Consider the following 24748-nt stretch of genomic DNA (forward strand, 5'->3'; position numbering starts at 1 on the left):
TTTCACGGCTCAGAATATCGCACTCTAGGAGCCTACCTTCTTCCCATACTGGTGCAATGTCTTCCCCAGATAAGTAGGCCATCTAGTAGCTTGTAAAAAATCATCAAGGAAACAAGAATGGCAACCATATTGACTGTCATGTAGGTTTGGTGGTGAATTCTTTTAGAATTGTGCACAATCCGTAAGGTTTTTCTTTGGAGAAGTGAACAGTAATGAACTAAAACCTAATGTATAAGAACCATACATAAGACACACAATCTCTACTCCCTACTTATTATATCTCAACATCAAATAATATGCAAATCCTTTCTTATAATGATTAGGTAACTTGTTTACAGCTCAACTTTTTTTTTAGAGTAAAAGATTATTAACTAAGAGACTTTATCTATGGCAACAGTTTCCCATGTTAATGATTTTTCACCTTCATTTTACAGATATATTATCACTAACTGATTGTCTAGCACATTCTGCTATAAAGAATCAGCGAATAGCCTCAGGAGTATAAAAGCTCATCTCTCCAGATTTAAAGTTCTCTTCGCTAGTTGAGCAGCAGAAGAGGAAGGGGGAGAACACAATCTGACAAAGTAAGAATCTTGGTCATTTTTATTTCAGTTGCTCATCTTGTGGTCTTACAATAAGTGGGACATATTCTTAGAATCCAAGTAAGATAAAAGCAAGCGTGGCTGATAGAATAAATGATACATATCATATTACTTTAATGTACAACAGACAGAAAACTCTGTATGCCCAGGATCTCACAGAGCATTTTCTGTACTTTTTTTGTTTTTGTTTTTTCTTTGTTTTGTAAATGCATTAGAAAAATTTATTTGATAAAACACATGCAAATTTTGGAAACCACATGCCTTTTTTTTTTTTTTTTTTTTTTTTTTAATAAAAGCACATACATGAGCAGGACAGCAGCTATACACCACACAATTAGCAATCCATATTTGTCATTGTGTGCAACTGCTACTTTGTTTAATTATCCTGTTTTTAATTTTAAAAAAAATACATGTGTTTTTCTGGATATGTCCAACCAGCGTTTTCATTGTTATTGTTAATAAGAACAATATGTTACTATGCCAATTGATTTAGTCCAGTAATTTGGCAATGCAAAAATTATATTAATACTTTTTATAAACTTTAGCAACAGAGTATAGATGGGGCAACAGTGGAATTAACCCTGTGTTTGAAATGGACTCCATTTCGTCTTTTCTATTGTATCATTTGGCTTTTATTTTGACAATTTGAAATTTGGGGGATCATAGGACGGTCTAATATTTGGTTACTGGTGTAAATGTGTCACTTCTTTAGGTCATCTTGGCAAAGTTTAGGGGCATCTTGACACATCTAGCTTGGGCTGAAATTTTTGACACGTCATTGTGGATTCTCAGAAAATGAGGACGTGCGTAATTGAGTCACAATTCATAGTAAAAAGCAGTAAAAATTGTGTTGTAAAATTAGGGCTTAAGTTATCCAACTAAGAGGTGGTAGAAACATCCTGCATATTAGCATATATTCATACTGTATATTAGCAAAATGGGTTTGTAGGAAATCATTGTGTGAGCTGCACTAACTAACACACCCCTGAGAACAAAACAGCAGAAAACAAATATCTTTTGCTGGAAGATGCTGTGGTGTCATAGAAAATACGGGAGAAGCCGTATCCTTTCCTGGGACTTTCACAATAAACCATCTGATGTTTGTGCCGTGCGGTTCTTGGACATGTGGAAATCACAGCAGTTCAATTGCATTGTGTATGGGCATCCGAAGTGCTTGATACAGATTGGCATCTACACATAACCAAAACTATTCCCATCTGAAGAAGACACATTTTTTATATTGCTTTTTGATTTGCTGCACAATTTTGCACAATTTTCCCCAGAAAACTGCATATTCAATAACATGAATCCTAATGGTTAGGGTTTTATAGGTAAAACTATGGCAAAACTAATCTATACCTGCTTATATTATATGAGGGCATGGATTAGACCATTACATGCTGTGATCACTCTATATAGGGGCAGATTCATTAAAATGGTCTAAAAACAAACGGTCTCAGTTACTCATACCAACTATTCACAGCACATTTTGCAATGGGCAACTAAAGACAGTTTTTAGACCATAATAATAAATGTGTCCATACGTGTTGTTACCCTAAAGCGTTAAAGAGGACATTTCATGTCCTCAGGCACATGCGGTTTTATACCAACTCAACAACCACAGGCCACATACAGATATAACCACAAAAGGTTCATATCACAATATGTATAAAAATATACATTTTATTTGCATTATTAAAATAGGAATCAGCAAGGCAGATGGAATAGAATAGTGTATACACAAATACAGACCAGGGTAATTACAAAAAAACTAACAAGCGGTTTTATATACTGCTTTAAAGCCGACAGTGCACTGAACTTGACTCTGTTGTATCTCTTATGAGTTATATAATATGAGATGAAGTGAAGTTGTTAGAACATTAACCCTTATGCAGCCCTATGTGAATAATTTACAGCCCACTAAAAATCCAACCTCTAATGTTAATGAGTGACAGTCAGAATAGTGAGGCCTATTATTACTACTGACTGCTGTGACAGCCAGGTAACTCTGACTATAGACCGCAGTTATCATTACACTTAGAAATACACAGGTGTAGTAATAATTTCTGTCACTAACCTAGTAAATCTTCTAATTGTATTTAATGTATAATAGCTGTCATATAAGGAAAGGTCACATTCATATACGGATGCTAGAGGGAGTACAATTCCTGCCACGTGGCATCTTCCATAGGGCTGAGCTTTCCCTCTATATTAGTGTGTAAAGCAGTTAAATGCATTGAGCATAACAAATAGAGACAAATGAACTGTAGTATGTGGTGCATAAGAAATGTTTATATGCTATAAGAGAAGCCTCTATTCAGTACTCATTTTGCATATGTATAAGTATTTTGTGTAGGTATAAGTTCAGCCCTGTATATATATATCCAACAGTATAAAGGGAACACGACTCTGTCAAAATGCAGCGAATTCTGGCATTCCTTTATGGCAGAGCAGGGACCTTTCAGCTCCCTGCTCTATCATAGAATTAAACAGTATCAACGTGCCAATACAGCTGTGGAGCTCCCGGGATTAGAAGCATCAGGCTAAAAGCCTGATCCTCTGGATCCCGAGGGCCCCTTTGGGGATGGGGCTCTGAGCTATTGACCATTCGCCCTTCAGCCATAATGGAAAAATAAGTTAGATTGCATATATGTCATTCTTATCATCTCCTGCTCTGTAACATGAGGCCTGCAGATTATAAAGTATGACAGATTTATTTTAAGGCATAGGGTAGGTTCACACCAGCGCCCGATCTCCGTTATTCAGGTTTCCATTTTCTGTCGGCAGAAGACGGAAACTGCGATTCCATTTCCGCTGGTGAGTACCCGTAAGCGTCTTCTGCTCTCCGCGGCGAAACCGTTTTTTTTTTGTTTTTTTTTAACCGGACACAAAGTCCTGCATGTCCGACTTTCTGTCCATTTAAAAAAAAAAAAAAAGAACAGTTTTGCCATGGAGAGCAGAAGATGCTCATGGGCGGATACTTTTCAAACTCATTCAAATGAAATGGAAACCTGCAAAATGGAGATCGGGCGCTGGTGTGAACCCGCCCATAATGGTATTTTTTTTATATCTAATTTCACATGATACAATGTCTGTCTGTCCTAGGTAAATGGGTAGATAACAATGGGTCATCAGAAACTCCATGGACACATTAGATTTATTCTTCATTGTTACTGAGTCTTACTCACTATTACTAACAATGCAGAATAAAACTAGTGTTTCCATGGAGTTTCTGATGACACATTGTTATCTACCCATTTACCTAGGACAGACAGACATTGGTGGACATTAAGATAAATTCACCACACTGCTGAGGTTTGACTTCTTGAAGGCCCGCTTATATTGCGCCTTAAAGACACAGATTTTCTGTTTCGCTTTTCAACTTCACATCCTAGAATCTATTATTTATTTGTGTCTTTGTAGCTGTAAGAGATTTTTTATGTCCAAGTTGTAATTTTCAATTACACCATTTTGGGCCCAGGCCAACCCCAGGAATTAACAAGCCTTAATGCCTTATCTGCCTGCAGGACCACTACAAACAGTTGTAAAACCACCTGTAATCTGCCATAAATTTGTATTCTGCAGATCAATATGTAGGACGAGAGAAGGGAATTTGGTCCACCATGGGTTAGAACTTTATCAACCATCAGTCCTGGGAGAAACTATAACTTATGCAAGTCTCTTCTATTGTAAACTCTCCAACATAGAGTCTACAGTTTGATTTAGGACAGATATCAGTAAAGAATATTCCTAACTATAGGGGACTTTTATCCATGTGAACATTGACCTACCATGATACCATTTGAACCAAGGAATTGTGTTGATTTCAAAGTTCCTTTATCTTTTTGATAAAGACAGTAACAGATTATTTCTATAATATGAGTGAGTTATATTCTGTAATAATTTACTTGGTGTAAACAATTAGTGTCATTTAGTGGCTGTGAAATGAATTATTGGTGTTTCTAAAGGGTAAAAGTGCTTTCTTTGATCCCGAACATGTGATAAGTGACATGCCAGAGAATGAATAGGGATCAGAAGTCAAAGACCGCTGAAAGACACAGGAACTCATGGAAAAGGAAAGCTTGAGGACACTACAATGTCATGACTTCCATTTACAGCATGATATAGTTATGACTGATATAGCAGAGGCACCATTCAGTGGCACGTAGAGAGCTGATGATTCTGTAATATTGAACAGTAGAAACTTTGTTACAATGCTATGTATATAAATTTTTCATGTACTTGAAAATGTTCAAGCTAGCTTTGGGTCACAGAATATTACTTGGAAGTTTAAACGTATCCTATCATTCAGATGCAATTATTTTGTCCCTAACACGTCAGAATAGCCTTAAGAAAGGCTATTCGTCTCCTACCTTTAGATATCTTCTCCGTGCCACCATTCCGTAGAAATCCCGGTTTCGCTTGTATGCAAATGAATTCTCTTGCAGCACTGGGGGCGGTCCCCAGTGCTCAAACAGCACTTGGGGCATCCCCAATACTGCCAGAGAACTCTCCAGTGGCGCCACCATCTTCTTCAGGAACATCCTCTTCCTGTGTCTTCTTCTGGCGCAGGTGGTGAAACTTGTAGGCCTTGGACAGAGTCTACTGCACATGCCCGCAACCACAAGAAAAATGGCCACTTACACAGTAAGTAAGCGACCATTTTCTTGTGGCCTGTGGGGACTTTCCTGAAGAAGATGGAGAGTTCTATGCATATGAACATATGTATTTTGGTTCCCAACTGGTTCACTGATAGGAAACAGGGAATTTGTTAATGGTAAATGGATGCATCACAGTCACCAGTGGGGTGCCACAGTGTCAGTATTGGGTCCTTTTTAATATGTTTATTAATGACCTGACAGAAGATTTAAAGAGCAAGGTGTCCAAATTTTCAAATGATACTAAACTTTATAAAGTTAGCAAAGCTGAGGAAAATAGTAGAATATTACATTGGGTCTAGGTAAGCTGGAAGCTTGGGCAAAGACTTGCCAAATTAATTTTAATCTGACAAATGTAAGGTTATGCACTTAGGCTTTTTTGGTCAAGATTTTGAGTCTGTATCCGCCTCAAAATCCTGACCAAAAAGACGGCTCCCATGGAAACCAATGAGAGCTGGTCAGGTGTTTTTTTTGCGAGGAGCTCATTCTTCAGGCTGATTCACCTCCGATTCAGCCTGAAGACACTCCCTCCTCCAGAATAGGCCCATTCATTGGGCCTTATCCGGAGTGTAGTGCACGACTGGATGCCGATGCAGTGCACCGGCATTCAGTCGTAGCTACCAGTTTTTTGGACCGGAACCTGAGGCGGCCTCCACGTCAGGTTCCGGTCCAAAAAACCCTGTGTGAACTTAGCCTTAAGTTGAAGAAATAAAATGTATGATTATGTACTTAATAGTAAATTACTGGGTAAGACTGACAATGAAAAATACTTTGGTGGATAGCAAGCTTACCTTTAGTGACCAGTGTCAGGCAGCTGCTGCCAAGGTAAATATTTATAGGATGCATCAAAAGATATAGATGCTCATGACAATTACGTAGGTATGCTTCTATACAAATCACTGGTAAGGCCAAATTACTGAACTAGAGAGAGTGTAGAGTAGGGTGACTAAGATAATAAGGGAATGGGTGGGTTGGGACAATCACAAATTTACAAATTGGAGATTATTCAGTTTAGAAAAAAGATGGCTACAGGAAGATCTTTCTAATGCTATTTTTACTCCTACACCAGTGACAGTGACAAGGCCACTAGTGCTAGCCAGGAGAGCTGGCAGCTTGCTGTTATGAGGGAGCTGACTATCTTTCTCATAGGAATGAATTGACCAGCGTTGATTGGCCAGTGTACAGCATTCGGCCAATCAACGCTGGTTCTGCCGGAGGCTCATCTGTGAGGAGGAGGAGGAGTATAAAATCAGAACACAATGGAGACTTCTGTGGTCCGATCTCAGACTCCTCCTCTTCACAGATGAGTCGCCAGCAGAACCAGCATTGATTGGCCGAATGCTGTACACTGGCCAATCAACGCTGGTCTATTCATTCCTATGAGAAAAACTAAGCTCGCTCGTAACAGTAAGAAGCCAGCTCTCCTAACTAGCAAGGACGAGCCTGCGGCAAATCAACGCTGGTTCTGCAGCAGGCTCGTCCTTGCTAGTCAGTAGAGCTGGCAGCTTGCTGTTACGAGGGAGCTGACTTTTTATCAGCGCAACTGCAAGCGCTTTGCAGTTAAAGCGCACGGTCCCCATAGACTATAATGGGATCCGTGCGCTTCAACTGCACAGTGTTCCTCCTAAACACTCTCCTCCTGCTATTCGTGGACTTAGTGACTCTCCTTTAGTAGAATAGTGGTTTCCCCTGAAATGAGCATTTTTTCCCATAGTGGGATTCGATATTCGATCGAGTAGTCGAATATTGAGGCTCTACTCGAAACGAATATCGAATCTCGAATATCTCACTGTTCGCTCATCTCTAATAACAATGTAAATGTCAGGTGACCATAGTACAAGCACAAAAACTATAACTTCTTTGCAGATAATAATAGTAATGTCAGTATTGTCATGTATCTCATTGTGAGACAGTTAAGTAATGGACTATAGAACTGCTATAGGAAGTAAAACCCAAGAAATCATACAAGCTACATACCCGACAATAAATCACATTATGTGAATAATAAACTCACTAGAGTTTGTATACTCCTTAGACCTTGAGATAGTAGACACATCATTTATTGCTATTTTCTAATGCATTTATATGTTTTATCATTGTATCTGTGCATGTTCTTGCTGCTCACGCTGTAAATGGTTATAAAAAGGCTAAATCCAGATATTTTGATCTTTCTCTCGGTATTTAACAGTAAAAGCCATAAAAGGTAATGTATATTAATGTGCCAATTAGATTACTTAAATGACCTTGTAGTTTATTTCAGCCTAGACAATGAATTAGGTTATTTTTCTGTGTGTTTTTCCACTTTGCCATCTCGAATGCTTTTAAACCAATGTAAGATGCAATTACTGCACTAAAGTATTGATCTGGAAAGCAGAGATTAGCTTTAATGAATTTTGTTGCTGGTGTACAGTTAGACAGTAATGGTGCCATGTTGTACTTTACACAAGATTGAGCAGTTGGCTATGCAAGGCCTTGCACTGTTTGTCAGCCATGGCATGTTTCCTAAGTTTAGTAAGCATCCTGTGTCTCTGAGGATTAAGCTAGAGATGAACAGCTGGTGTACTTATCCTTGTAAATCACATGCTAAAAAGATCAGATTTACATGCTAGAACATTAATACAGATGCTAAAAATAAACATTTATCAAAGTTGATGGGGCATTGAGAGTCAAATGTCATATATTGAGCTGGATGTTACAATGTCAAGAAATGCAGCTTAAAATAACCTATAGTCAATATGAATTTTAATGCAGTAAATCAATGCCTAGCCTAAGCCCTGCATTACTGGGAAAGTGATCCAAACTCCACTACTCTGAGAGCAACTAATACAGGAGTAGAAATAGGGCATAGGGAAGTATTTGAGATAACAATAAGTGCTAGTTATGTCTCACGTTCCACATAATCCAACGAAGCCTACAGTAGGTTAGATAATATTGCTTATTGGAAGTTCTTTATGGCACACAGGCAACAAGAATGTCACATTCTAGACATTAGATCTTTTTAATTTCAGAAATATATATTGTACAAATGAACATATAAAAAAAGTTTGTTACCTAAGTTCAAATACAATTTAGTTTATTGCAATTTATATAGATGTAAAGTTGTTGTCTATAATGGGGAATCACAAATGATGACAAATCACATTAGTTGAGATTACATTAAGGCTAAAATGAGTTAGCAGAATTTTCTAAACTGATTCAGAATTCATTGACCCAGGGTTTTATACTGACTGCCAGATTGCAGTCGGGAAGGAATTTTTCTGCCCTGAAATGGGGCAATTGGCATAAACCTCACAGGATTTTTTGCCTTCCTCTGGCTCAACACTGTAGGGGATTGTAGGGTTATAGGTTGGACTTGATGGACTGATGTCTCCATCCCACCTCATCTACCATGTAACTATGTAAAAGATCTGACTTCCGGGACCCCTAAAGGTTACCTGGAGGGTTCTGTATGAGTTCTGGTATAATCATTAAACCTAGAAAGTTTGTCAGAATTTATATTACATTTGTAATGTACGTTTAGCATAGACACTCAGAAAGCTCAATACACATATGCTTAACATGTCAGTAGGGTTAGGCACTCAATAGTTTCTTTGAATGCCACCTGTATAAAATATATCTGCAAAAAATTGTTTAATAATAGCATAGTAGAAATGAAATGTATACATTTTTGTTGCAAGTGAACCATATGGGGGATGAATGGGATGAATGCCACTGTATGACATCCATCGGACAAATTTAATGCACTGTAGTGTATATTATATGTATGTTATGAGATATAATGACTACACAAGTCCTCATACTTTCCAACATACTCAGTAGTTCTCAGTAGTAGATTTTATATAAGATTATATGTTTTCATTTTTACTTTTTTCTATTAATTTTTAAAAAGTAGGAAAGTGATTTAACATCCACTAATAGCTGCCTGCCAATCGTGCTGGCAATGTGGTGACATTCAGTGCCAGGCACCACTTTTGGGACCATCTAGTAACAGAAAGACTCAAAGCAATGTAAAACATACTGCTTTTTTTTTCATCACATTGTGCTCAAAAGCCTTATTTTAAATATGATATCATTTGGCCAAACTTATCTTGGCTTTTACTGCTTTTGTAACATACTGATAGTTGCCAAACCTTGACAGATATAGCTTTATTGTGCCTTAGATAGGTTCTATGTGATATTATCATGTTTAGTAACATTGTAAGATCTGGAAAATCCCTTTCAATGTCCCTTAATACTGTAGGTTGTTTGGATGTCATAGAACTCACAGCCCTTCTCTGGTACGTAGTGGCACACATACATAATATATATAAATATATTGGCTGATATCGGATAATATATATATATATATATATATATATATATATGTATAGGGCAGCGCTGCACCTCCCATGAGGCGACCTGAAGCGACCGCTTCAGGCGGCGCTATGCCAAGGCCTCAGGGAGAGCGGCATTTTTGGTTACCTAATCCAGTCCAGGACAGCTTGTCCTGGACTGGCTTAGCACTGAGCGGTGGTTTGGGGAGGCCACTGGAGCAGCACTGCTCCAGCAGCCTCCTCTCATGCTCAGGCAGAGAGCAGGTCATCTCCGCGCCTGCTCTCTGCCGGCGAACGGCGCTAAGCCCTGCCCCCTGCAATTCACCATGCTCCCTCTGCTCCGCCACGCCCCCTCTGCTCCGCCCCCTCCTCCTGGTGGGGGGGGGGGGGGCGGCTTTCTGTAGTTCGCCTCAGGCAGCGAAAGGGGCAGGTTCGCCCCTGGTATAGGGAAACAAGCTTAGCTTTATGTATGCTTTTGATAAACTCTGCATACATTTCACTTATCGCTCAAAGGAACTTAACCTCCTATAATAGTACTTCAAGCCACTGTTAAGAGCTTCTATGGTCCTTAAAATTAAAGGGTTCGCATCCCTTATGGCTATTTAATTGTACAGAAAATGTACCTCAAGCCAAAGTTTAACTTGCAGGCCACTCCAGGCATTATCATTTCTTCCATCAAGTGATAGGTACAAGAGCACAAGGAACTCTTCCATCTGTCTGCCTGCTTAGTGAACTGTCATAAGATCAACGTGCAGACTTGAGTTGTCGGTTTAAGTATGCCTTAAGGGTGGTACCATCTGGGAGTGAGGCAGCTGTCACTGTCAGGGGCCACTACAGATGTGTATATACAAGTCTTAGCTTACATTTGTTCAAAGAGTTTTTCCCATTTCGGTCAATCAGCTGAGAAACACGGCTCTATGCTGTTTCCATAACTCCAGTAGAAATAAATGGAAGATCCATAACGAGCGCATCACAGCAACTTGACAATGCCTTCAGAGCGCCCCATTCACTTCTAACGGGGTTGCAGAAACAGCATAAAAGAGCTCTACTAAACTGTTTCCATAAGGAGATGTTTGTCTGAGATGGAAGTAACCTTTTAAGGATTCCAGTTTATCATTTAATCAATACAATAGGATACACATAGAGTATAGGGTAGACATCTTGTGACAGACTATCACAAATTTGTGTTGTGTTGTAATAAGTTATCTTGTGAATCACATATAAGAATATGTCCAGCCAAGAAGAAAAGTAAGGAAGGTCACATTTGTAGCACCATGAACTGTTTGGCTAAAACTAAAGAGGTTAACCCCTTAAAGACACAACCAGTTTTATTTCATGTGGAACTAACTTTGAAATGCTTTTACTTGCCAATTTTTTTTGTTTCTTGACACATTGTATGTCATCTCAGTTGTATGTTTTGGCCAATATGCTTAGAATTTATTTCTAAAAAAAAATCCAAAGTTTTTAGAAAAAATTGAAATCATCATTGGAATGTAAACTGCTCAACTAAACTAGCATAAAGGAAACTAAAATTGTCTGTTTTTAGCACTTTTATGTCTTTATAACACACATGCAGCCTTCCACAGAGAGGGAGGACAAACTTACAAGCAGCATCTGGTCCTGATTTTTAACTAGGGTGGTAAGGAACTTCCCCCTAAGGGTAAGTTCACACAGAGTTTTTTGGTCAGGGTTATTAGGCCGTATCCGCCTCAAAACCCTGACCAAAAAGACAGCTCACATTGAAATCAATGGGAGCCACTCAGGTCTTTTTTCCGGGAGTCGTTTCTCTTGGAAAAAAGAAGCGAGATGCTCATTCTTCAGGCAGAGTCGCCTCATGATTTGGCCTGAAGATACACCCTCCCCCGGACTAGGTCCGTTCATTGGGCCTAATCCAAAGCAGAGTGCGCGGCTGGATGCCTATGCAGTGCACCAGCTTTCAGTCATGGCTACCCGGTTTTTGGATCGGAACCTGAGGCAGAGGCCGCTTCAGGTTCCGATCCAGAAAACGCTATGTGAACTTACCCTAAAGGTACACTTCCAAAACCTTGTACCATCAAGAGAGGTGTTCTTCATCTCACAGAAATGACATTGGGAATTCAGCACACTGTCAGCTTTCCAGCAGTATATAACACCAGTAATGTTAGAGGACCTGAAAGTTCCCATATAAGTGGACTGGAAGGGGTTAATTTATAGATCTGGATATGAAATAGGAAAAGAGAAGTATGTGACACTATTGTCAATGTGCCTTCAGGAAGGAACTGACCCAAATATTAATTGAAGATTAAAAACATGAAAAGGGAAGAAGTTAACCACATTAAAAAGTTGTAAATTTCCCATTGTCATAAGGCAGTGGATATAAGACGGTGTTAATAATTAAAATGTCTGCATAATTAACATAAAATTATTCAATGCAATTAGGACAGTTATTATTTTAGGTGGTAATTGCTTTATTTAGAGAAAACAAAAAATGCCTGAAATTGGGTATTTTTGTAGCAGTACACCTGCTTGAATCCTTTTAAGGCTATTGTCCTACATATTGGAAACATTACGTTTTACAATATCAGCAAAGTGAATGAGATTTAATTAATCTTATCTACATATTGTGGACAGAAGAGGAAAATCTGTTTTGTTTTTTTTGTTTGTTTTTTTAAATAAAAAAAATAAAAATGTTTTAATTTAGAGACTTACAGCCTCTTAATTTTTTCCAAAGAATCCTGAGTGTTTTCCCTGGATATTGAATAGGGGAAGAAAAAAAAGCATAGAAAATACACCAAAAGCTCAATGAAAACACATTTTCGCATCATTTTTGTCTGCTTTGTGGGGCCTTAACCTAAAACATGAAACCTTAGGTAATCCTACCCACACCAGAGACAGTAATTTGAAAGACTTGGTTTTAGCTAACTGGTCCTAAGAGCAATATCTACCGAAAAGCATCAACACAGTAATCTCCCTTCGTTTTTTTTGAACGCTCTAATAAGGTCTCTGTTTTATGAGGATCCAAGGAGCGTTGAATTTTTATTTATTTTTTCATTTACATGCTTGAATCCTTCATATTGCTAGGTTGAAAATCCCTCGTAAAACCAGCAGCAGTAATTGACATTGGTATCATTACTAAATCTTCACACTACATTATTTTGGCCGCCACAACTGAACTGATAGTCAAATATTTCTCTAATCAGAATAAAAGTAATCACCATCCTTATCTAAGTCATTTATATTTCTGTGTCCATGTATACAGCCTTCAAAGTGAGTGACATATATTGAAAATGATACTTATTGTATGTAATGTTACCCTGGCAATCATAGAGATAGCTTTTTTTTTTTTTTTTTTTTTTTTTTTTTTGCTTTTTTTTTAAGCAAAAAAACATTTTCTTTATTTAATTAATGAATTTATTTATTTATTGCAGATGGGGAAGAAACGGAAATTTAGCTCTTTGGAGATAACTCTCATTGTGCTGTTTATTATGATGACAATAATATCAATAGTTTTTGTCGTACTCTTTGCAACAGGACAACCAGGACGCAAGCCATCAGGTGAAAAAAAAAAATCTATAATTTTTTTCTATGAACAATTCTAAATATTGTGTAATAATTATAGATTGTGATGAGTCTCTCTTCCAAGTGCCTCAAACAAAGCAAGTAGATATAGTTAGGTCCAGAAATATTTGGACAGTGAAACAAGTTTTTTGCATTTTTTAGCTGTTTCCCAAAACATAGTCAAGATACAGTTATATAATCGATATGAGATTTTAATTTGAGGGTATTCACATCCTAATTTGAGGAAGGGTTTAGGAATCACAGCTCTGTGATATGCTTTGTAATATTCTTTGTTTCTTTTTCGAGCTATTTAATGAGCTGCATTGGCTATTCCCTCATTAATACATCAATAAATTAAGCAGGTAAATGGTCTGAAGTTGATTCCAGGTTTGGCATTTTCATTTGGAAGCTGTTGCTGTGAGCCCACAACATGCAGTCAAAGAAACTCTTAATGAAAGTGAAACAGACCATCATTAGGCTGAAAAAAAAAAAGAAGAAAACCATCAGTTAGATAGCGGAAATGTTAGGAGTGGCTAAATCAGCACTGATACTTTCTGGTAAAAAAAACTTGGGAACTCACAAAGGCCTTGAAGTGCATGGAAGATATTAGTGATTGATGATTGCAGAATCCTTTCCATGGTAAATAAAAGACCATTCACAACATCTACCCAAGTGAAGAACAATCTCCAGGAAATAGGTGTATCTAAATCTATCATGAAGCCTTCATGAGAGCAAATCCAGAGTGTTCACCATAAGGTGCAAACCATTAAATCATGCCAAAAATAGAAAGGCTAGATTAGACTTTACCAAAAAGCATGTACAAAAAGCCAACCCAGTTTTCTAACAGCATTCTTTGGACAGATTACACGAAGGTCAGCCTATAACAGAATGATGGGAAGACGAAAATATAGAGAAGGCTTGGGATTACTTATGACCTAAGGCACAACACATCCTCTGTAAAACATGGTGGAGGCATGGGCATGCTTCCAACGGCATTGGGCCACTAGTGTTCTCAGATGAATTCTGAGGAGTACAGGGATATACTTTCTGCTCGCATTCAACAAAATGGTTCAAGTTTGAATGGACAGCACCTCACAGTACAGATTAACATACTGTGAAAACAACTATAGAGTGTTTTCAAGAAAAGAAGTAAAATATTCTACAATGCTGAGTGAATCATCAGATATCAACCCGATCAATATACAAAACTTAAGCCAGAAAGACCCTCATAAAATCAACAACTGAAGACAGCTGCAGTGAATGCCTTGAAAAGGACAACAAAGGAGGCAGTCATTGTCTGCAATGGATTCTCTACAAAGTATTAAAAATTTACATTTTATTCATGGTAGTGTCAATTTGTACAATTACTTTTGAGCCCCTGAAATAAGAAGCCTTCGTAGAAAAATGGATGCAATTCCTTATCGTTTCATAGGATTTTTTTTTTTTAAACTTGTTTTATTAGAGAATGTCAAATAGCACAAACAAACAAACAAACAAACAAAGAGAATAATGCTTGAATGACATGTACAATGGGCATGCTCAATATGGACAAGTACAAAGAGCTAAATATATTTGCCGCAGTACAATAACATAAGTGCAATTAGTGCAGATAATGAGATAGCTGTGTAAACCTAAGGAGAGATAAATAGGCAATGGTAAAAAGGATTGTTACCTGAACCTTACCAATCAGGACTGTATGATGCAAAATAAATATGTTTATTACCACAATCATTGATATATCAGAGGGTAGTTAGACCAGTCAGGCAGATATGTGAGGGTCACAAGGGCAAAATATGCAGCCAGTCACCAGTAAATATGTGTACTAACCTTGGATATACATTTAAGAATATGTTCAATCATCTTAAGTCTTTGGAGTCTGTGTTACATGGGGTGAAAGCCAGGAATCCCAAACTTTGCCAAACTTTGTTGGGCATCTATGATAGGTGTAGAGCAATTTCTCATAAAGTATAATAGCGATAACTAGGTATTTCCATGTGGAAGAGCAAGGAAGGCGAGGATCCATCCATCGATGGGCAATCACCTACCATGCCATAAACAGTGTTTCTTGCAACATTATTTTGGTGTGATGAGGCCAATGTTCTTCATACAAAAGGCCCAACAGACAAAGATCAGGGGTAGGTGGCAAAGGTCTATCTAACACTTTGAATAAGGTCTGGCGCACTTCCTTCCAACAGTCCTGAAATGCCGGGCAAGGCCATATTATATGTGGGAAGTCACTTGGAGAGTGAACGTATCTAAAACATTGAGATGAGGAAATATAGCCTATTTTGAGCAACCAGAGTGAAGTATAGCAACATTGATGTTTGATGTATAGTTGAGTCAGTCTATGTTAATCACTGGTGAGACATATAAACGGGACTCCAGAAGATTAGAAATAGATCATCTTGAGTAAAAATCAGAGAGTTTCATTTATCCAAGACAGAAAGAGGTTCAGTAGCCATCTTGCTAGTAAGAAGATGAGAATCAGGAAGAGGATCAGACCCTTGAGGACTTGAAACAGAATCATTCAAATAAGTGGACAGTTAGGGCCCCTTCACATGGCTGAAACGCTCCCGTTTTTTGCATGTTTTTTTTACGGGCACAAACATGAAAACATCGCGTTTATCAAACGGTCAAAAGACGCACAGAAAACGTCGCGTCTACGCGCCGTCTATTAAAACGTCGCGTAAACGCGACGTTTTCATGTTTGCGCCCGTAAAAAAACGTGCAAAAACCGGGAGCGTTTCAGCCGTGTGAAGGGGCCCTTAAACATTGATAGATGTAGGTTAGAGATTTAAGACTGTCGTGTATGTCTTAACTGGAGATATTTATAAAAAGATCAATGTGCAATGTCAAATTTAGATTGCAGTTGCCTGAAGGAAATGATAATTCTCTCAGAATAAATGTCTTGTAGAACTTGAACCGCTTTAGCTTTCTAGAAGAGATATCAGAAAGTTGGTATAATTGATCCAGGGCTTTATTCTGCCATGGTGGGGTTTCCAGTGTATCTTGGTAACAACGAATGATATGTTTGCTCCTGCCCAAACTTATTGCGCTAATCGGATTATGGAAAGCAAGCATAGTTTTAGTGAGGCTGGTTTCTCCAATTATGGCAACAGTCCGCCAGTCGACTTTCAGGGTAAGTTGGTAGGTCAGGACATAGCCACAAGGTGAGATATTTAAATTGAAGTTAAGATCTTCTAGTACCCCATACATAGACTATTAGAATAGAATCCAATGTTTGGAAAATGAAAGAGGGATAGCAGAGAATTTGTGTTGGAGGATATAAAGATATTTTGACTCAACTATCATTTTCATGAGGTTAATGCGCCCAGCTACGGAATATGGTAGTTTCACACAGATCTTGATTTTAGAATGAACATGCGGTATCAGCGGAAAGACATTAGCAGCCAACATAGCCCTTTGGCAACTGTCGGCCAGGAGAGAGGCATATGAGGCAGGATTTGTCCCAATTAATTTTCAGGCCAGAGAGAGACCCAAAGACCTCTATTAACTCAATAGTGCATGGTAGCGTGTTTTCACAGGATATTATTTTTCAACCCCTGATTAAACTTATAGGTATAGACTTCAATTGCATCTCAGTTGTTTCATTTCAGATGCAATGTGTTGGCAAATATTCCTGGACCTAACTGTACATTGAATATATTCTTAACCTATGACTTCAACTTGATGGCATAATTATTTTCCCAGATGTAGAATTACATGATAATTTTTAATCTCCTCCATTCTCCCATGATACGTTTGTGGTATAAATAAGGTAGTGAATCTCTCCATGTTGTTTCAGTTTTTTGATTTGATTAAGTTAATAAATTAGTAGCTTAGAGGATACAACCCTTATCTTCTGATACACTTTCCTTCTTAACTGCAATATTTTGAAATAAATCTTTAGAATGGTAAAAATAAAATTTGATCCTAAATGTGATGTTATCTTATGGTTTCTAATTCTTTCAAATATTTTATTGATGTAGAAGAAACACCCTCAACCACAGCCACAACCACAGCCACAACCACAACCACATCCACGCCCACTTCCACGGTTCAGCCTGTATGTTCAGATACTCCTTTGAATGAAAGGATAGATTGTCTTCCGGATCAACTGGCTACTGAGGTAAGCCTGCAAAAGTATTGTTTAAGAACTACTCTAGAAATTAGCCCTATCCTATAATACTGGAGCTCCTGGAACTCTGAATCTAAGCCCTACCCTATAATACTGGAGCTCCTGGAACTCTGAATCTAAGCCCTACCCTATAATACTGGAGCTCCTGGAACTCTGAATCTAAGCCCTACCCTATAATACTGGAGCTCTGTAACTCTGTGTTGCCATATGATCCCCTGTGTGGCCTCATATTCGGAGAGTAATTTTCCTTGGAAGTAATGCTTTATTAAAGAGAATCTGCCAAAGATAATTTTTTGTATAAATTATCCCAAACATCCTGTTTGATTTATGTAACGGTAAGTCTTCATTGCTGCTAATTTTATCTGCAGTGATAATAGCCGCAGAGAAATACAGTAGCAAGGGGCAACATGGTGGCTCAGTGGTTAGCACTGCAGCCTTGTAGTGCTGGAGTCCAGGGTTCAAATCCTGCCAGAAACAACATCTGCAAGGAGTTTGTATGTTCTCCCCATGTTTCCTCCCATTCTACAAAGACATACTGATAGGGGAAAAAAATGTACATTGTGATCCCTATCCCTCACAATCTACATTTAAAAAAAAAAAAAAAAAAAAAAATAGAGTAGCATGTTTTGAGGTTTTCTACAAAAAATTTGAGCTGCAGCACAGGATGTTCAAGGTGGACAAAACTTCCTTTAATCTAGAAGGGGTAAAATCCATGGTGGATAAACATCTTCACATTGATATATAACATTTATGTTGGATTTATAGAGAGAAAAAAATCTGCAGTGTGTAGACCTACCTTTAGGCTAAGGCCCGATGTAGCAGGCTGCAGCCATAAAAGCACTAAGGGAAAAAACTTGCAATTTCCAGCTGCACTTTTCACAGAAAGTATTCATCTTTCTGCTTCAATAATACATATAGGAAAGGCCAGTGTAGCTATAATTGACATGCTGTGATTTACAAAAACACAACTGATTTTGAAATCGCAGCATGTCCCATCTACTTTACAAAAAGTAACCTTAGGGTTATTTTTTCAAACCTACTGACTGCACTTAACAGACTTATTCAATTGCCTGGTTGCAGTTACAGTGTATAAATATACCATAAGCCTTTATTAGTTAAAGGGATTCTACCATTAAAAAACTTTTTTTTCTAAGTAACACGACGGAATAGCCTTTAGAAAGGCTATTCGTCTCCTAACTTTGGAAGTGATCTCCGCTGCACCGTTCGTTCAAAATACCGGTTTGTACCGGTATGCTAATTAGTTCTCTCGCAGCGATGCGGGCGGGCCCTAGTGTAGGAAATGCGATGGGGGCGTCCCCATTGCTGCTCGAAAACCGACTCCAGCGCCGCCTCTGTCTTCTTCTGCATCCTCCCCTTCCTTCTTCGGCTTGACGTCGGACGCCTGGGCAGTACGCTCTGTTCGGCGAACTTCGGCGAAATAATTTGCATACCGGTACAAACCGGTATGTCGAACGAACGGCGCGGCGGAGAGCACTTCCAAAGGTAGGAGGCGAATAGCCTTTCTAAAGGCTATTCCGACGTGTTACCTAGAAAAAAAGTTTTTTAATGGTTGAATCCCTTTAAGCTTGTCAGTCTATGGTTTGACCGTGCATTTTATACTCTTTTTCATATATATATATATTTTTTTTTTAATCCCAGATTCTTTGCAAACAACGAGGCTGTTGCTGGAGTCCATATAGTGAATACAGTGCCCCCTGGTGTTACTTTTCCAAAAATTATGGCTACAAAGTTGATGGTTCCCAGCAAGCAACCCCACAAGGTACACATTTTGCTTACAAGAACTAAGAACCTTCTAATAGTATGTTTTTAACAATATGTTGCAATAATAAATAAAATACAAAAATAATTTTCACAGAACACCAAAATTTCAGAATTTTAGAGAAATTCCAAAGATAAGCAATAGCAAAATAAAATTCTCACCTGTGGCATTTTTCTGCAATATTATTACGGTACTTTAGCATTGTTACAAAATCTAACATTTGAATCCCACTAGTTACATCCATGACCCTCTCAGGAACATTTTTCAGCCTCATCTGACTGATGTGTAAGAAAAAAACGTGACGTGAACAGCCCCTTTAATAAGGATTTAGACAGTTTTGACCCCCCAACACAGTATTTTTCTGTCTTTATCATTGTCATGTTCTGATAGCTAGAACGTTTTATTTTTCCATCAATGTAGCTGTTTGTCATTTTTTTTTTTATACAAGTTGTATTTTTTAGTGGAAATATTTTGGGGCGCCAAGGAAATATTGACTAAATTTTCTAGATTTATTCTGAGGAGGGACTGGAATATAACTAGGCCATTCACTGTAATCATTTGTCATTTGTGCCTTGGAAGTCCCTCAGAACCCCACAAGAGAAGGGGTTCTACCCGTTCACCAACCAGATAATTCTCTTACTTTTCAATTAACTTTAAACACAGCTCCATATCATTGGTCCTATCGGCGATCACATGATCCAGCATCCATAATAAAAAGACTCAATATGTATGGATACAATGGAACTGCAATTAAACAAATTAGACTGCTAAAATAAATATTGTTAGTAAGTATTGTATGTCCAAAAAATAGTAAACTGGAGGAGTGCTACTGTAAGCAACATCAGAGAGTCAATAACCAAGCTCTAGTAGATATGTTGTTCATTGCTGATCATCTACGGCTATAGCACAAGCTACATTCTGTCTCCTATTATAGATTTTGTAAGTTAAATAGCTTAGAAACTCAATTATGCTTTACTTGTTTGCAGGATTCAGAGTTGCTCTGCAGAGAGAACACTTACCTCCATTGTATGGGGATGACATAGAAAGGTTACATCTGACTGCTGAGATGCAATCTAAAAATCGCTTTCGGTTCAAGGTTTGTTTCAATTAAAAACTTACTTACAGGCTGAGGCCCTGCTTTGCGGAAATGCAACTTTTTTGTTTTGGATTTTGCTATGTTTTTAAAATTTAAATAAAACCATATAAATTTAGTATGCCCGGAATCGTACTGAAACACAGAATACAGATGACATGTCATTTTGGCTGCACAGTGAACGCCGTAAAAACTAATCCTGTAAGAAAATCTCACAAACGCACTTTTTCTTCAAGTCCATCCCATTCTGAATTTTTTTCCAGCTTCCCAGTACATTGTACAGAATAATTATTGGTCGCATCTTAAAGAAAATTTTTTCCCACAAACATTAAGATCTCATATGGCTCTGAGAGCAGAAAAATAAAAAAAAAAAGTTATGGGGTTTGGAAGGGGGAGAGTCAAAAATGAATATCGATAAATGCCTGCGGCATGAAGGGGTTAAAGAATGTGCAGATTTTGAAAACGCTCCCAGAACAGTAAAGATATTATCTTAAAAAAAAAAAAGTAGATGCAAATTAGCCCCATTTTCTGTGAATTTGGAACCACTTAGAAGAGGAAGCACAAGGGTTATATTCACACCAAACACACACACACAAAAAACAGTAGTATGTTTTACAAAAAGCTTTTGATGTGGATTTGCCATAGATTTCAGATAACCTGCAGACATTCTGCCCATAAATCCAGACATAAAATCTGCACTACATGTGAACACATCCTAAGGATCCATTCACATGGCGTAAACGTGCGCTCATTTTGGCACAATACACATGTAAAGAATACACGTGTAAAAATAAGACTCTCATTGACTTCAATAACATTTTTTTCACATGTAATAAACGCCAGAAAACATCATTTGTCAAGTTTCCGCCCATGCTTCCAACTTTCTTAGATCCCCTTGTAATATTCTACTATCCTCCAGTCCCAACATTCTCATTTTATATACCAACCTTTTATGTGGTACAGCATCAAAAGCCTTTGAAAAGTCCAGGTGCACCACGTCCACTGCATTACCCATGTCCAGATACACCACATCCACTGCATTACCCATGTCCAGATACACCATGTCCACTGCATTACCCATGTCCATATACACCACGTCCACTGCATTACCCATGTCCAGATACACCACGTCCACTGCATTACCCATGTCCATATACACCACGTCCACTGCATTACCCATGTCCAGATACACCACATCCACTGCATTACCCATGTCCAGATACACCACGTCCACTGCATTACCCATGTCCAGATACACCACATCCACTGCATTACCCATGTCCAGATACACCACATCCACTGCATTACCCATGTCCAGATACACCATGTCCACTGCATTACCCATGTCCATATACACCACGTCCACTGCATTACCCATGTCCAGATACACCACGTCCACTGCATTACCCATGTCCAGATACACCACGTCCACTGCATTACCCATGTCCAGATACACCACGTCCACTGCATTACCCATGTCCAGATACACCACGTCCACTGCATTACCCATGTCCATATACACCACGTCTACTGCATTACCCATGTCCAGATACACCACGTCCACTGCATTACCCATGTCCAGATACACCACGTCCACTGCATTACCCATGTCCAGCCTTGAACTGACCTCTTCATTGAAGCTGATCAGATTCCTCATAAATCCATGCTGATTTGGTGTTGTAAGATTATTTACATTAAGATACTCCAGGATAGCATCTCTTAGAAAGCCCTAAATTATCTAATCCACCACAGAAGTCAAACTTACTGGCCTATAGCTTCCAGGCTCACTTTGTGGCGTTAGTCTTAATCTGTTTTTTTCCTACAGATCACAGATGCTGAAAAACAAAGATTTGAGGTTCCTCATGAACATGTGAAAGAATTTACTGGAACAGCAGAACCAAACCCAAATTATAATGTTGAACTGGTAAACAGCCCCTTTGGAATTAAAATCTCAAGAAAATCAACAAACAAAGTCATGTAAGTCCTGTAAAAATCTATCATATAACTTTTGCAGTCCACATCATTGTGGGTAGGCTAGGTGGAGTCTAAAGGGAATCTTTTTACGTTATCCAAAGGCTAAAGAGGTTAATCTATCAGGACAACCTCTGTTCATATGTCTTATTATGGTATTTGGCTTCATAGATAACCTTAGTCACAACCACTGCCACTTTTTCTGGCTGCCTCGAGTCACACACGTATTATATAAATGGTCATTTATCTGAATAAGTGTCACATAAAACTGCATTTACCATATACAAAGCTAGAGATTTATTAGTACAAATCTATCCCCATTGTGAAGCTACCAGTGTATGTTAGGATCAAATACATAGTCCTAGCATGAAAAAATAAAAATCAATACATTCTCTGGAGCTACAACACAAATCTCTAAAAAGTATAAGCGTCTCCAAAAAGCTCCAAACTTAGCACTCCAGGATATAAGATGGATAAATAAAATGTAGTATAAACAATTACTGACCCCGATCCTTGTATTGCGTCAAGGTTTTAACTTTGGTAGATATCGAGAGCAGAAACATAAAGCAGAATAGACAGATATATTAAAAATCTCCAGTTTGATTCCTCAAGCTCACAAGCGCTTATGCAAAATCATATGTATCCTGCTGAAGATCTATTATAGTGATGTGCGATTCGCAAATGAGCAAGCTGTATGTGCTGGTTCCTTCAACTGAATAGTAGTAGTCAGCAAATCCAAAGTGTATTTTTTTTTTACATTTCTGGTTGGTCAGGGCTATGTTTTTTCTGCTCTTTCTCAATCCATATAGTGAACATGTTGTTGATGTCGCTATTTAGGTTTAACACTATCATTAGGATGCTTCAGCACAAGGAAGATATCTACTGAATTCTGCAGAACTTTATGGATACTTTCATCATTAACTATCCCATTTAGAGCTCATAATTAGGGTTGAGCGATCGTGTTCGGAAAAAATCGGATTCTTATCGGCGATCGAGAAAATTTCACAATCGCGATTGGAATTCCGAACACAATCTTTTTAGGTGGGATCGAGATCGGTAGTATTTCCCACAATGCCTTCACGCTGAGTACATAGTGTATACTCAGTGTGAAGGCTCCGCTGCGGTTCCATAGGAATGAATGGAAGCAGCCAGCACACAGCCTTAACCCCCTGCGTGCCGGCTGCCTCCATTCATTCTAATGGGAGACTAAAGTAACATCTCTAGTAGCTACTTACCTCCAGAGATGGTTACTCCGCTGCTCTTCGACTCGCTGCCGCTCCATCTGCAGTCTTCTTTGCTTCGCTGCCCCCTGCCTCCCAGTACCCAGACGTCTCCCCTCCCAGTACCCGCCCACACTCTCCTAACCCGTCCAAGTCTCCTAACCTGGCAGGGAGGGGGCAGCGAGGCGAAGAAGACTGCAGCTGGAGTGGCAGCGAGGCGAAGAACAGCGGAGCAGCCATCTCTGGAGGTAAGTGGACACCAAGGGGGACTAAGTAGCCAGAGGATTAAAAAAAAATCCTCTGGCTACTTAGTGATTCACTACACAGCATGGATTCTAACAATTCTTAGATTCCATGCTGTATAGTGAATAGGATTGCTTTTAAAATCCGATCTCCGATTAATAAAAAAAATCCCATTGACTTGCATTGGGATCGGAATTGGGATCGAGATCGGGTTCGAATGAAAAATGATCGGAAATTGGATTTTAAAATCGATCCTGAAAAGTCAGAATCGGATCAACCCTACTCATAATCTAAATTCTGGAGTCTGAAGACCTTTATAGTCTGGATTTTCAGGAGATTTGTGTTGCAGCTCTAGAAGCTTTTTATTTTATATATAAGTGTATATCGGGAGGAAAGGCTCAGTGGTAGTAGCAGACCCAGGCAGTCAGAGGCAGTCAGAAAAATTTAGGTGCAAACAGGTTTTACCCTGTAAGTTTATTTTGCAAAAACAGCAAAACAAAATAAGCCTTAACTTGAGGTAAAATAATAATAGAAATACTGCTCATCATTTCGGCTCCAAGAGCCTGTTTCAAGCTGTTGGAACCTGTTTCAGCTGTTGGAGCCGAAACATTGCAGTATAGGGCAATAAACTTCCTTCACTTTTTTTACAATTTTTTTTGGTGTACCGCCTGCTTTCTTGGAGTTATATTGAATGGGACAAATCCTTTTCCCATTGGTTAGCACCCTATGCCTATACTGGTGTGGTCATATATATATTTTGTCTAGATAGATAGGTAGATGTGATTTCCTATGATGGGATAGATGGGATAACCCCTTTTAACATCCCATTCTGCATTATGAATGATATGAATTCATGTTGCTCACAGCATAGTATAGTACAGTTCTTGTGGCTATTACAGTGTCTTCCTTATATGTTTAATATAAATAGAATTATATTTTTATTTCTCCACCAGATTTGATACTACAATAGGACCACTCGTTTATGCTGACCAGTTCTTGCAATTGTCCATTAAACTGCCTAGCAGCAACATTTATGGCTTAGGTGAACATGTTCACCGGCAATATAAGCATGATATGAACTGGAGAAGGTGGCCAATATTTACCAGAGATTGGTTTCCCAATGGAGTAAGTGCTTATTATTCTAATCCCTTACTTAATGATTACAAGCTCATTACACCTCATGTTTACTGTAT

The 24748-nt window shown here is 38.5% G+C and overlaps 1 protein-coding gene across 1 annotated transcript in view; it reads left to right on the forward strand.

Annotated features, from left to right (window-relative positions):
• The first annotated feature begins 546 nt into the window (after positions 1-546).
• Positions 547-24748, forward strand: part of SI (sucrase-isomaltase) — a 160997-nt gene continuing 136795 nt past the window's right edge. The window contains exons 1-7 of the mRNA XM_075268726.1: positions 547-584; positions 12981-13107; positions 17100-17239; positions 18908-19028; positions 20015-20124; positions 21947-22098; positions 24509-24680. Of these exons, the coding sequence (XP_075124827.1) occupies positions 12981-13107; positions 17100-17239; positions 18908-19028; positions 20015-20124; positions 21947-22098; positions 24509-24680 (822 nt within the window). The 5' untranslated portion in view covers positions 547-584. The remainder of the gene's footprint in view (positions 585-12980; positions 13108-17099; positions 17240-18907; positions 19029-20014; positions 20125-21946; positions 22099-24508; positions 24681-24748) is intronic.

The sequence above is a fragment of the Leptodactylus fuscus genome, chromosome 3 (assembly GCF_031893055.1).
Source record: "Leptodactylus fuscus isolate aLepFus1 chromosome 3, aLepFus1.hap2, whole genome shotgun sequence".
Classification (NCBI taxonomy): Eukaryota; Metazoa; Chordata; class Amphibia; order Anura; family Leptodactylidae; genus Leptodactylus; species Leptodactylus fuscus.